The sequence below is a fragment of the Sorex araneus genome, chromosome 6 (genome assembly GCF_027595985.1).
Source record: "Sorex araneus isolate mSorAra2 chromosome 6, mSorAra2.pri, whole genome shotgun sequence".
In the NCBI taxonomy this organism is placed as follows: domain Eukaryota; kingdom Metazoa; phylum Chordata; class Mammalia; order Eulipotyphla; family Soricidae; genus Sorex; species Sorex araneus.
In genome coordinates, this window is record NC_073307.1 from 30,505,345 (window position 1) to 30,520,299 (window position 14,955).

At 35.8% G+C, this 14,955-nt stretch overlaps 1 protein-coding gene across 1 annotated transcript in view; it reads right to left on the bottom strand.

Moving 5' to 3' along the window:
* Positions 1-14,955, bottom strand: part of ADAMTS19 (ADAM metallopeptidase with thrombospondin type 1 motif 19) — a 218,235-nt gene that overhangs the window by 79,569 nt on the left and 123,711 nt on the right. Inside the window, exons 11-13 of the mRNA XM_004609957.3 lie at positions 8,698-8,799; positions 2,515-2,645; positions 64-236 (exon numbers count right to left, since the gene is read on the bottom strand). Of these exons, the coding sequence (XP_004610014.3) occupies positions 64-236; positions 2,515-2,645; positions 8,698-8,799 (406 nt within the window). The remainder of the gene's footprint in view (positions 1-63; positions 237-2,514; positions 2,646-8,697; positions 8,800-14,955) is intronic.

The window sequence follows — 14,955 nt, forward strand, 5'->3', positions numbered from 1 at the left end:
TGTCAATTCTTTGTGCCCTCACAATTCCACTAAATGAACTTGGTGAGATCTGCTTGGGCGTACCTTCATCCAGGACAGCTTTCCACTGAAGAACAGGCTTTGGGTATGAAGTTCTAGCACTATAGGCCTGACATTGCCAGTCTCTGAATCCAGGCAAACCTGCAGGACAAGGTGGATTCTCACATATTCTGTATTGTTTTCTGGGACCATTACAATCCCTGGCTTCAGTACCTAGCCTAGAAAAGACAGTACAAATAATCAATCTTGGGTTTTGTTAACTAATCATTTAAAAATCTTAAAGGTCATATTAGTCATTATATATAGGACTTTACAATAAATTTATTTTGGGAAAATGTAAATACATTAAATGGCTTATAGTAGAAAGAAACCTGGTTTTTTTTCTGATTATGTATTTTTTTACTCTTGATGAATTTAACTTTATTTATATAAGAAGATATAAAGACAACTTGTCATGTAAAAGAAACATTAGAGTAATGGCAGAGACAGAGGACAAAAGAGAAAGACTGCAATTCTCATGATGTATAGTTTTTAGAATTATTAAGTAGCTTCTTCTTCTAGCAATTTTATACATATTCATTAAAACTCTGCCAGTGGGATGTTACAGGGTTAGGGTACTTGCTTCACATGCAGCTGATGCCAGTTCAATCCCTGGAACCAAATATGACCTCCTGAGCCCTGCCAGGAATGATCCCTTGAGCACAGAGCCAGAAATAAGCTCTGGGCACTACTCGGTGTGGCCACCAGACCCCCCAAAATTAAGAGAAAAATTTTCTTTGTCAGGCCACTGGCCCACTGGGTACTGAGCAGAGATTAGAGCATGTATGCTTAAAATAACTTTGATTGTGGACTTAGTGTGGTAACATTGTACCCCTAGAGGGGGTAAACATTTGTACTCTCAGAAACCAATGACACTTCAACACAAAGACATTTCTAAAAAATAAAAATAACAGGGGCTGAAGCGATAGTAGCACAGCAGGTAGGGCATTTGCCTTGTCTGCGGCCAACCCGGATTCAATTCCCAGCATCCCATATGGTTCCCTGAACACTGCCAGGAGTAATTCCTGAGTTCAGAGCCAGGAGTAACCCCTGTGCATCACCAGGTATGAACCAAAAAGCAAAAATAAATAAACAAATAAAATAATAGAATAGGTTTCTACAAATATGCTCAGCATCACTCTAGAATGATGGGTTGAGCAAGCTGATACTGTAAATCTTATCATATGTGTGCTTTAGTAAATTCTTACTTCATTCTTGGTTTCACTGATACAAATTCTATTCTCATTTCTTCTTTTCCTAGAGACCTATTATTTTTTAAATTAAAAATGTATTGAGTAACAATAAAAATATATTGAGGGACCACAGAGCTAATACAGGGGTTAAGGCACTTGCCAAGCATTGCAGATTCTGGTTCAACCTCAATAATTTCATATTTTCCCTTGAGCACTGACAGGAGTGACACCTGAGCACAGAATCAGGAGTAAGTCCTGAGGACAGCTGGGGTGGCCCAAATCTCCCTCACCCAAATGTTCTGATCAAGCATTGGTTTATAATACAATATTATTTCAGGAATACAGCCTCACAACTCTATTTGTGTATAAGCCTCAAAACAGCCAGCACCAAATAACAAGTGCCATCCCTTTATTAAATTGTCTCCTATGTCTTCCTCCCAATTCTCTTATTCACATTTTATTTGATGTACCCAAAAGACTGAATAGTACTTGGTTATTTGTTGTTTGTTTTGAGGGGGACACACCCGGTAGTGCTTAGGGCTTACTGCTGGCTGGGTGCTGATGATCTAACCCAGGTTGGCCACATGTAGGCCAAGCACTTCAACCTCTGTATTCTCTTTCAGTCTCATATTTGCTGTTACTGTTACTGTTACTGTCACTGTTATCCCACTGCTCATCGATTTGTTCGAGCAGGCACCAGTAACGTCTCTCATTGAGAGACTTATTGTTACTGTTTGTGGCATATCCAATACGCATGGGCAGCTTGCCAGGCTCTGCCCCGCGGGCTCCATACTCTTGGTAGCTTGCTGGGCTCTCCGAGAGGTGCGGAGGAATAGAACTTGGATCTGCCGCGTGATAGGCGAATGCCCAACCACTGTGCTATCGCTCCAGCCCTCACATTTGCTATTATTTTAAAATTCATTTTGGTTTCAGGGCCATTCCTGAATACTGGAGAGTTGCTCCTGGCACTGCTCTGAGGACCAGGCAGGACTAAGGATCTAACTCAGGGCTCCCACACAGCCTTCACTCCAGCACTTGGACCATCTCCTTGGCTATTCTTCAAAAAGGTCGATTTTATTTTCTTCTTAAAAAGGAGTTTTATTTTATTTTCCTTAAAATAACCTGAGGGGTTTTTCTATTTTTTCCAAGTGGGGCAAGGCTGAGGGGCTTCTTTGGCTCACCCACCTGGTTTACCCATCAAACATGTACAAATCAAAGCTGAAGAAACAAATGCCCACTCCCAGTGCAGAAACATTGCCTTTACCCAGGACATTTGCGCTCTCGACTGCTGATCCCAGAACTGCAGGTCCGGCTACAGGGGCTCCACAGGCTCCACTCTCCAGCCACTTGTCCAGAGGATGAGGTCTTCCTGCTACATTCTCCAGCCTTACACCACTATTCCAAAAGTCAGGTCTTAGGTGAACAAATCAGGGCACAATGGAAAAATCATTCACTGCCCTAGAGAATCACTGGAATGGTCATTAAATCATAGTAGCTACAAGAGCCCACATGTGTGGAAGTTAAAGAGACCAAAAGTAAGTTAGCATTTGCTTATTGTCATAGTTCCTAAGATCCAGTCCTGCCTGTCCTTGGTCAGATTCCCCAGCACGTGGCATGGAAACTAGCACCCTGACATGGGTACTCCAGCCCTCAGAACATAGCACTTGGCATGAACAGAAGGTGTGGGGTTGCAGGGGAAGGAAAGAATGTGCATTTTTCTGAGAAACATAGAAATTTAAAAGAGACAACAAGAAGCAGAGAGATTCAGAATGGAAAAGAAGAAATATATACCTTTCTATATTTAGGGTGACACTGGGTATTTTAGCAAAATTTCAAAGTTTTGATTTGATTTGTAGCACTGTATTTCCAAATGTAAAATACTTATATATTTAGAATACATTTTGCATGTATATTTGAGTTAGTCTCATTATAATTTAGAATACATACAATTTTAGCACTTCCCTTTACGTATTTGTTCTTTTTTCCTGAAATGATTTCCATTAAATTTAAGCAATAATATGAGGGCAAATTTTCTTTCTTGAAAATTACTTATTTGGAAGACCTGGGCAATTAAATTCTTTACAATTCTGACCTTTAAATCCAATTATTCTGTAGAATATTTTATATCTATTAACTGTTGAAAAGAGAAAGGAACATGCATCTCCCTTTTTAAATATTTATTTTTCCATTAACTTCAAACAAAGCAGGAAAAGAGACTTTCTGTCATTACCAATGAATAATTACCAGGTCTTGCTGAACAAATTATTAGAATTTCTTAGTTTTGAAAAAGAAAGTACATTATCAGAGCAAATATATTAAAGGAAAAACTGAAAAAAATCATATTGAGAAAAGATCAGAAAAATTTAAATTAATTCCATAATGATGAGAGTTACCAACTGATTCTCCCAACCTTAAACTACATAAATTTCCCTTTTCTGTACCTAATGAAAATAGACATAAGGAATTTTGAGGAAATAACAGAAATACCATGATCCTGTTTCATTTTCATTTTTAAAAAATCAATGATAATTATTTGTACTTAATAAAGCTTTTATTTTTCAGGGGTTGAAAAAATTGTTAAACTTAATATAAGTATCTGATTAAAGTTAACTGTGATATTACTAAGAGTAATACAAATTAGTCTTATTATTAATGAAGTTGCACCATTTTATGAGATTTTCATTATTAACAAGGTTGCTAAAACAGATAAATTTCTGTTCATTCAGATCTTTAATTATTTTTTATGAAAATTTTAAGAATATGCATTATAAATGTTTTGGGGAACTTAGAAAGCTTTGTTATATAGTTTTGCCTGAGCCCATTTTTGTATAATAAGTGGTTCCTGCAGATATTCTCTAAGAATGCTACATTTTAAATTTAAACTTTTTGATTAAATCTTTAAATTTTAATTATGTTCAACTAATTTTAAATCGATTTTTTTATTTTTTAAAAAGGCTCAACAACTCAAAGTTTTTAGATATTCTGATTATTAGAAAATCACTGTCACTTTGTATGAATTCTGAAAATTGAAAAAAGGAGAGGAAAACAGACCTTGTGAAACCTTTCAACAACTTACTGGTTTGGAGAATTTAGCAATGTAATGCCATTCACAGAAAAACAATCCAAGTTGAAAGACATCAGGCTTCAACTATCTGTATTGCTTGGGCCTAGTGAAAGTGTTTACTTTTTCCAGAGTTACATATCATAACTCCTTGCCCAGTTAATGGCAAGCTGGCATTGGAAGGCCAGGCTAGAGTTCGACTAAAAATACACTGGGAGAGACTCAAACTTAAACCTGCACATCATTTAAACCAGACCACATCTGATGAATGGTGAGAAATGAAAACAGACACACAAGTCAATTTGCATAAAGACATCAGTGGCCTTTAGAGAAAGCACAGTAAAATGTTTTGAGTTCCCTACCTTAAAGATAATCAGATCTCTGTATGAAACTATGTTGCATCTTTTTTATGTGGTGGTATTCATCACAGAGTGAAGTGTTAAATGTTTTGTGATACAAAATATTCTATTAGGTTTTCATACAAACTGATGCCATCAGTGTTCTATTGGTACATTTTGTTTTATCTATATATATATTTTTAAATGTATTTATTTATTTACTTATTTATTTTTGGGTCACACCTGGCGATGCACAGGGGTTACTCCTGGCTCTGCACTCAGGAATTACCCCTGGCCGTGCTCAGGGGACCATATGGGATGCTGGGATTTGAACCCGGGTCGGCCGCGTGCAAGGCAAACGCCCTACCCGCTGTGCTATCTCTCCAACCCCGTTTTATCTATATTTTTAGCCTTAAAATTTATTATACATGGCTTAGAAATTGAAACCAAAGTCTTATCTATGAGTTCAGCTTGATTTGTGAAACTCCTAAAGAAATATTTGACAAAGATACTTTCTAAGTCATACATGATCTAACAAGTAAGTATGTTTGCATTCTCTCCGTGGGTATATCCAGAAAAATCATGAAAATATCCCATCATAAAAGGTTCATGAAGATGTTAAAGGATACCATTATCTGAAAAGGAAATAAAATATCTGTACCTGCAAATATGTGATTGTAAAGATATTATAATCTTCATTCAAACTAAAGAACATTGGGAGCCCAGAAGTTCCACTTAGAAAAGTAAAATATTTTACGTAAGGTCCTCCAAAACTTTAAATTCAAGTAAATTGGTAAATTTCCTATCCCCTGGTTTCTAACAAGTACTGTAAACACTTTTCATGGTTTTAACCCAATCATTTATCAAGTCTTTAATCTTTGTTAAATGTAAACATTGATGATAGCATCATAAAGACAAAAGGAGAAAAAAAGAAAGCAACCTGCTTTTAATTTGGAAGACGCTGTCTATAGAGAAGTAGAAACATTCCTGCCACCCCAATCATTCTGAATTATAAAATTTTGTCGGCACATTCTCAGACTCAATTATGTATGCTGAGAAGAATTAGTTGACAGCTAGATTAGCATGAGTGGAGTAAACCACAATATAAAACTCTAGGATTTTTTTTTTTTTTGGCTCTGTGATGTGCTGAGTCAGCAGTGCTGAGTGTGAGGATGCAGGTTTTCAAGTTCTCAAGGAGTTTAGCACTACAGACAGCTCTCAGTTGCAGAGTGCCGGAGCACTTTTCTTGATGTCACACCTACAACTGCTGAACAGATGGATATTTGAAGCCCACATGTCCTGTGGAACTGAGACGCTCATTAATCACTTCAACACATAGCATTACATGGAAGCACTAAAAGAATACCATTAGCAGAATTATAGTGAGATAAAACTGTGACTTTTGATGAGCAAAAGTACATCTTGTTTTGTACAAAAGATGAATGAAAAGTACATTCATTTGTAGGAATGTATTTATTTGTGAGAGCTTAAAAATGCAAACTATTCTGTCACTGTAGCACTGTTGTCCCATTGTTCATCGATTTGCTCAAGTGGGCCCCAGTACTGTCTCCATTGTGAGACATGTTACTGTTTTTGGCATATCGAATACGCCATAGGTAGCTTGCCAGAATTTGCCAGCGGGCAGGATACTCTCCGCAGCTTGCCCGGTTTTCTGAGAGGGACAGAGGAATCGAACCCAGGTCAGCCACGTGCAAAGGAAATGCCCTACCTGCTGTGCTATCGCATAGTACTACCTATCCTCCAAAAAATCTTAGGACATCATATTATGAGACAGAAGAAATTTTATACTGCTAAAGGAGAATTAGGTGACATAATGGGCTATTTATAATTGAAGCATGTTGAATGAATATCTCTATTACTTTTGCTATTTTTCAGGGGTGATAAAAAATATTGCTTATGTAGAGCTTTATGATTCAAGTAATAAGTTACTATGCATAATGAGACCCAACCAATTGACACATGGTTGTATTTTTTAAAGATAAAGGTTAAAATTAGGAGCTGGAGTTATAGCATAGTGAGTAGGACTTTTGCCTTGCACATGGCCAACCTGGGTTCAAGTCCCAGCATCTCATATGGTCCTCTGAGCACCACCAGGAGTAATTCCTGAGTGCAGAGCCAGGATTAATCCCTGTGAATCATCATGTGTGACCCAAAAAGCAATAAAATAAAATAAGATAAAATAGACCAATTTCTGATTTTCCATATAAGCTTACAGAAAAATATCTAATGCAATCTGTAGACAACTGGCAGATATTTTACTGGGGTCCCCTTCTAATGAAACATTTTCCTACTGATTCTATCTGTAAGTGATACATTTCTAGTCATTAAAAATGTTTTTCACTTAAACAACTTTTATACTTTTTTTCTTAGTATGAAAATTGTTTTCATACAAAAGTTGTTTTCTCTTTCAAATAGATTGTAGAATGAATAACTGACCACAGGCTTAGGTTAAACAACCAAAAATATCCAGAAAAAAATTAAATTAATCTTCCCACTGCTTTATTTTCATCTACCAACTCCACTGTCTTTCCCAGGAATTAGCTACAAGTTATAGTAAGGATTTAGTATTTTTAAACCTATTCTATGGTTTAAAAATGACTATGTCAATATAGTCTCATCTGTATATAAACTTTTTCCCCCTGTACATTTCAAATGGTATAAAAAGTATGAAGTTTCTGACATGCCTATGGCACACCAATTATACTAACCCTGGTGTCTCCCAGATTTTTCTGCAGGATCCCATGTATCTGCCTTAGTCTATAAACAGCTACATTGGAATAATTCTTATCTGACTATTTCTGCTATTTTTCATTGCTCACCACTGTGATTGTGTCCTCATAGAAACATTTGTGTGTGTATGTGTGCTGTTGTCCACTTAAGCTCACATTCCCACGCATATGTCTCTGTGCACATGTGTCTTTCCTAAGAATTAAATTCTAAATTCTAAAAGTGAAATTGCTGGATTTCCACTCTGTCCATTTTTAAAATGGATATATTTCTTTTTTTTTATTTTTTTGCTTTTTGGGTCACACCCAGCGATGCTCAGGGGTTACTCCTGGCTCTGCACTCAGGAATTACTCCTGGCGGTGCTTGGGGGACCATATGGGATGCCGAGGATCGAACCCGGGTCGGCCGCGTGCAAGGCAAAGGCCCTACCCGCTGTGCTATCACTCCGGCCCCTAAAATGGATATATTTCTAATCTGACAGAATCTATACTTTTTTTTTTCACTAAGTAATCTATACCAGTAAACTTCAGATTCTCTATGCTACTGCTTTTTTAAAAATTCAGTGTCCTTCAGAGGCAAGGATTCTACTCTTGGATCTAGTATCCTTCTACTCATAATTCTTTTCCAGTTAGAAAATAAAAATAAAGGACATAAATGACTGAACTGTTATCTTTTGATTAATCAAGCATAATTATAGTTGAGTTCCAACTACTTAGCATTCTTCAAAAGAAAATTAATTTTCAATGGGATTATTTTGATCTGGCAACATATTCTTGTAAATTCTTATGGTCTTATGAAACCCATTAGAATATACAATTTACAAAGCCAAATATTTACTAATCCCCAAATGTCAATTGGAATATTTTATGCATGATGCTTGAAGTAACAGGAAAAGTTATAGTACTCGGTGTCTCTCAGGAGATATTTCATACCAGGAACTATTCATCAGCTCTGAGAAGTATTATTTATGTTATCATTATGTTTACTTTACCAATGTTTAATTTAAATATTAAAAAAAGAATTCTTTTGTGTTCAAGTAATGATACATCTATCTTTCAGCATTATAATTAAGAACAGTAGAAAATTACTTGCAGTAATAATTAGCAAAACAACCATGGACTTGAAGAAAATAGGTAAATTAAGAGTAATAATGAGACATTGAAGTGTTTACATATACTCTAAGTATTCCACGAGGTTTAAGATGAAGACATGTGAAGGGCCAAAGACAACAATGCCTTTTGAGTTATGCTGGCAAGTTTCTTAAGTTTCATTTAACACTCTTTCTGACTTGTGGACTTACCTTACCAGCATCGCAATCAGTGCCATCCATCGGAGGATCTAATTTGGTTCTGCATTCCTTCTCGCCTTCTACCTTGCACCACAACCCCGTGCACATCACATGCTGAAAAGGGGAACATTAAACTAATCAGGGTAAAAGTATCACACTTTTGGAAGTGTATTCAATGTTTATGAGGAGACTATTTTGATAGTACAATAGAAATTCATTAAATAAAAATAGACTTCAATTTTTTTTTGCAGGGTGGGGGGATGTTGGGAACACTTTTGTGGGGGAAGGAGGGGAGAAGAGGAGAGTGGAGAGGAGAGGAGAGAAAGGAAGGGAAGTCGACAGTAGGGAGAGAAGGGGGAGGGGAGGGGATAAAAGAGGAGATGGGCAAGTAGCCAATCCAGACACAAACAAAAAGACACACCAATATATCCTTATAATCTATTTCTCTAAAACCACTGACGTATATCAGACACAAGCACATTAACAGCAAAATGTGTAGAAATATGAGATCCGGAAGAGACATTTAAAGGTGATTTGAGCCATCAGCAGGGAAAATAATTGTCACTACCTATCCAGATGCTTGGAGTAGAAGATGAAACAACAGGCAGGACAGAGCAGTTGAGTGACAAAGTGACACAAAAGGGTGAGACACCCAGTGTAATGTGAGGAGGCACTGGTTGAAAGGTGGGAGGTTTTTAAAGACAAAAGGGCCAACTCCATGATTTAAAGGACAAGGGTGTTTTTACTATTTGTAGAGAAAAGAAAACCACTTAGCAGGTGACTAGTTGTTAATATTTAAAAAGGAGTTATTTTGGGAGGTTTACACTGGCAGTAGCTTTTGACACAGACAAAAAAAAATTCATGCAAAGCAAAACTTAACACAGGGGCCAAATCTATTAAATATTTGGGGAAAGATATATTTAAACGAACATTTCAAACATTTCAAACAGGTCTGAAACTATTCTAATACTAAATTTGTCACCACTCCAAAAATATAATTTTCCTAGTCTTTATTTATTTAAAAATTTGGATTTCTAAAAGATCTGTCAGCTCAATAATCTATGGCAAGAGTGTGACATAGTTTTTTATGATTTTTCCTGCTGTGAGACATTTTTCTGCTTCACAAATCTTACACAAATATGTCTTATTACATTTAAGATATGACTTTGCTTAAAGTATGTGCTTCTATTTGCCATACATTATCACTATCACACTAACAATCGATTTGCTCGAGTGGGCACAAGTACCATCTCCATCATGAGACTTGTTACTGTTTTTGGCATATCGAATACTCCACAGGTAGCTTGCTGGGCTCTCTGAGAGGGGCAGAGGAATCAAACCCGGGTCGGCTGCTGCAAGGCAAATGCTTCAACCGCTGTGCTATCACTCCAGTCCAGCCATACATTATTTATCAAAAATTCATTCAGGAACCTAAAGACTATCTAATTCAGATTCTCTAAAAATATTTAAGGCTCTTTAATATAAACAGAGTTTATTGTCCATCAAGTATTTGGGGGAGGGGAGAGACACAATTATTCCAGTTAATAATCTCTAACCCGAGTCTTAGTTACTAAAAGGTTTCTGTCTCAGAAGACCTTCATGTGTAGGATGTTTGAGAATCCTGAGGTCAAATGCTGGATTATCCACCAAAGAAGAATTTTGCTTTACTTATGTTCAATAAAGCTTATAGATGTGTCACAACAGGTATTAGTTTAGCTGAGTTCACAGTTAACCAGTGAATACTGAACTAAAAGGTAAATACCCTATACTGTAGTTAAGAATAATGCTTGTTTGTTGAACACTGTTGGTGGTCCAAATGCTGACCTTTCACCATTATCTGCTATTCAAAACAGCAGGTACTCTAATTGATTCCCACTTGAGGCACTGAGAGCATAAAAGCAAACTTGGCAGCTTTTCAAGATAAGCACAGTCATGTAGAATAAATCTCTCTCACAGAGGAGATCTCTTTAGCCTTTATATTCTGCAGGTTGAGCTAGAGATGGCAGCTTCATTCTTAAAAATAACTTAGATTCGAGATTTCAAATCAAGCTGTCAAAATTAAAGCAAGAAACTGTTGGAAAAAATGGCAGGATTCTTCACCTGAGAAGAGAAACATCTCCTGCAGGTGATATTATGATATTAGACCTCTGCAACACTAAGCTCTACCATGAGATAAGTGGAAGGGCAGGTATTTTGTTGGAACCAAATACTCCCCCTATGTTGCACAAGCCACAGCCAACTCTATTTTTTTCTACTTTAATTGCTGAAACCACTTAATAGGTCCAGTTAAGGAAAATACCTTTTTTCAACTTAACATGCTTTCCATAAGATTCCAGGGTAGCAATGTACAGGTTGGCCCTTCTCAGAAAAATCAACAAAAACACGGTTTTTCTTTTTCATTCTTTGAGAATAGGGAAACCACTTACGGGTAATCATGCAAATTTGAATATTTATCTCAAGTATATTTTTTTAAATGCTGACACAAAATCCTGTATTAAATGGAATGACATAAATGGGAGAACAACTGTCCAGTATGTCAGAAAATTATCTTCAAAGATAAGTGGTACTTGGGTTTTTAGAGGAAATAGTTCCATTGAGATTTCCTTAAGCACTTGCAATTTTTTTTTTAAAAGCTGTGTGCATACTTGAAATTAACCATGAATCTTGAACACATAACTTTTTGAACCTTCATAACGAGTATTTCAAAGATTCTTTCAAAGAATCTTTCAAATATTAGGGATGGGGATGTGGCACAGTGGTAGAGAGTACTTGCCCTGTGTGGTGTGAGGCTCTGGGATCCATCCACAGCACCACCAAAACAAAAGCAATTTAATAGAATTTGATTATAAACACAACTCAAAATGGGACAATATTTACAAAACCAATCTTTTTCATCACAGAACACTTCAAGATTACAGGGACAGGAGAGAAACGGGGAGGAGAGGAATAGCAGGAGAGGGAAGAGAGAAGACAGAGAAAGGAGGCAAAGGCCAAAGGATTAACATGTGTAAAACACTTTAAAAATAATAAAAACCAGAAAGCCAGTTCTTCATTACCACCAATAAAACTGAAAATTAAAAAAAGGGAAAAATTAAAATTTTTAAAATGAAGGCATAACTACAAATAATGCAAAATCTAAACAAAATAGGAAGACATTATGAAATTTACACTAATGAAAGTGACTACTTATAGAAAACAAAATAGGTTTTTTTATAAAATATACTAGCTACATAATGAAACAATGGATCAAGGAAGAAAGCAAGGGTAAATAATTCAAAAATCAGCAATAGTAATAATAATCAGTTAAAATTGATTAATAATCTTTCACCAAAGAATATATCTGGTTCAAAAATAAAAATTTTTCAAGAACTACTGACTCAATTTACATAAACTCCTTAGAAAAAAAAGGTACAGCACTCAACATATTATATACATTCAAACTAGGCAGCAATGTACCATTCCCAAGTTGGTGTTTCCTTGAAATACAGGATAAGTACTCTAAAGACTTGATTAATGCAACTAAGCACCTCAGTAACTTTATAGTATCTGAATATAATATTTATGAATTCAAAGCATGTGATATAATTTAATATTCACTCATAAAAGAAAATTAAAACTTTGTAAACTTGTCATGGAAGGAATATCATCTAAAAATGTCTACAGCAAATACTATCAAAATGAAACATTGAAAGCTTTTAAGAGACAGTAATTAACAAAGATGGTAACTTGACTGTAACCTAAGTGAATATGAAAATATAAACAAATTACCAAGAACAGAAAAAAGATCAATCTAATTTTTGAACCAAACTAACATTTTATTGCAGAACCAGATGAAAGATTTCCAAGAAAACAAAAACAGTCTGCTGCCCACAGCTCTTTTCCCCAAGGAAGTTTCTAAATGACCATACCTCAAGAAGGAATCTGATATCATTAAAAATGATAGTAAAATGGGGCTAGAGCAATAGCACAGCGGGCAGGGCATTTGCCTTGCATGCAGCCAACCTGGGTTCGACTCCTTCACCCCTCTCTGAGAACCCAGCAAGCTACCGAGAGTATCCCGCCCACATGGCAGAGCCTGGCAAGCTACCCATGGCATATTCGATATGCCAAAAACAGTAACAACAAGTCTCACAATGGAGATATAAAGCTCCAATAACTGAATTTATTTTCCTTTGATTTTTGAGCCACACGGTAGTACTCAGGGGACCACATAGTAGTACTCAGGGGACCATGTAGTGCCAGGAGTTCAACCAGGCTGGTGGCATGCAAGGCAAGTGTCTTAGCCCTCGTATGATCTCTCTGGCCACTAAAATAATTGAATTAAGACCAGTATTTTTAACTTACTTTTCAGGTAAGTAGGACTTAGGCTCATTTGATCTCAAAAAGTTTATCCCTTAATGGACAATATTTGATTACTGCCTGTTAAGTTACTTTGATGTCTTTGCTTTCACTTCCCCACTTCACAAAATTCAATATGTGAAAATATGAGGCAGAAGCTAAGTAAATAGAAATTGGCAGGAAAAATGTAACTTAGATCTAACAATCAAAGCAGAAAACTTTAAAGAACTCCTAAGTAGAACACCTAAGGAAATGCTACAGTGAGTCAAAGAGCAAGAAGTAAAATGTAGAGAAAGGAAAACTGTGCCTGCCTAATTAACAAAACTCCAAATAACATAATAAAACATAGGGTATAGCTATTTAAATTATTTCTAAGCAAATGTTCAGTAGAAAAGCAATGCATAATTTTCTTTTATAAAAGATTCCCCTTTTGGAATGGCAAGTAGGATTTGCGGTAGACAAATCCCTCTGCAGTTAACCACCATGAATTATTGACAGAATTAAAAAAAAAAAAACCTTTTTGTGATTCTGGAGAGTGAACAAAGATAGAAACTGCTGCCTTACCAGAGGTAATTACAAAGTGAACTTAACAAATGTAATTGTCTGTGAACAAAACAAAACAAAAAAACCCAAAATGATCTTTGGAAGAATAAAACAGAATCTGGGCCATCTATCTCAGCATCAGCAAACTTTTCCATGAAATGCCAAATCATACATGTTCTTGGCTTGTGGGCCATCTGGTATCTATTGTAAGTCTTCAGCACTGTCACGACACATGTATGCTGCCAAAGAAGACTTGGACAGAAGACTAAGTTGCAGCTGAATTTTTCCTTTATAGAATCAGGCAGTTCACAATTCACAATTCACAATTAATGTGTAAATGTATAAATATTGCACAGTGAAAATACATGTTTACACAAAACATGTAAGTAGCCTTATTAATAGTGACCACTAACCTAGCTATCTACTAAGAAGTGAACTGATTAATGATTTCCCAGTGGAGTTCTATCTGTCAAAAAAAATTATTACCATATAAAAATACATAAAGAATGTATGAATTTTATTTTTGAAATATTTTAATGAGGTGACATTGGTTTACATTGAAATATTTTTAATGAGGTGACAATGTTTTAGGGTTACATGTTACCATACCATGTCACCACCAACAAGCACACAGCACAGTGAACCCCTTAGCCGTTTCTCTCCAGTCCTTATAAATCTCAGTTCTGTGGTCAAAGTTTAAGGATTTGTTTTCATTGTTTGCTCTCTCATTTTTATTTTATATACCAGATGAGAGACACAATTTAGCAAGAACATATGATGTTTGAGTGCTGAGTAAAATTTGGATACTTCAGCAGAAAAGGGGTGGGGGGAGAAATGAAAAATAAAGCATAAAATGTCATCTATAAACACAAAATAGGTTTACACAAAAAATAATAAAACCCATGAACTTAAATGAATGCAAACATGTTAAACTAGCTCACAACAATACCAAAATAAAAGTATACTAGGTTTAAACAGAAAACAACAAAAATCAAAAAAAGAAAAACCAGAATAAAAACAAAACATAAAGTTTAGGAAATTGTTATTTTTTCTAGCAGACTACCAGTATTAATATGAGTGTATTTATATCTGGATGAGTTGAAGATATAAGTATGGAAAACATTGGCTTTGATAGTAGTTTTAATGCCAGAGAAAAATATTTTTAAAGATGCCAAAAACAATAACAAAAAGTCTCTCAATGAGAGACGTTACTGGTGCCCGCTCAAACAAATTGATGAGCAATGGGATGACAGTGACAGTGACAGTGACAATTAAAAAAAAATAAAAATTAGACCAGAAGATAAAACACAAAAGCAAATAAGCAAGAGTAGAGTTTGGTATTTTAATGCCTGCATATGAATTAAATGAAAAATAATAGGTACTTGAAGT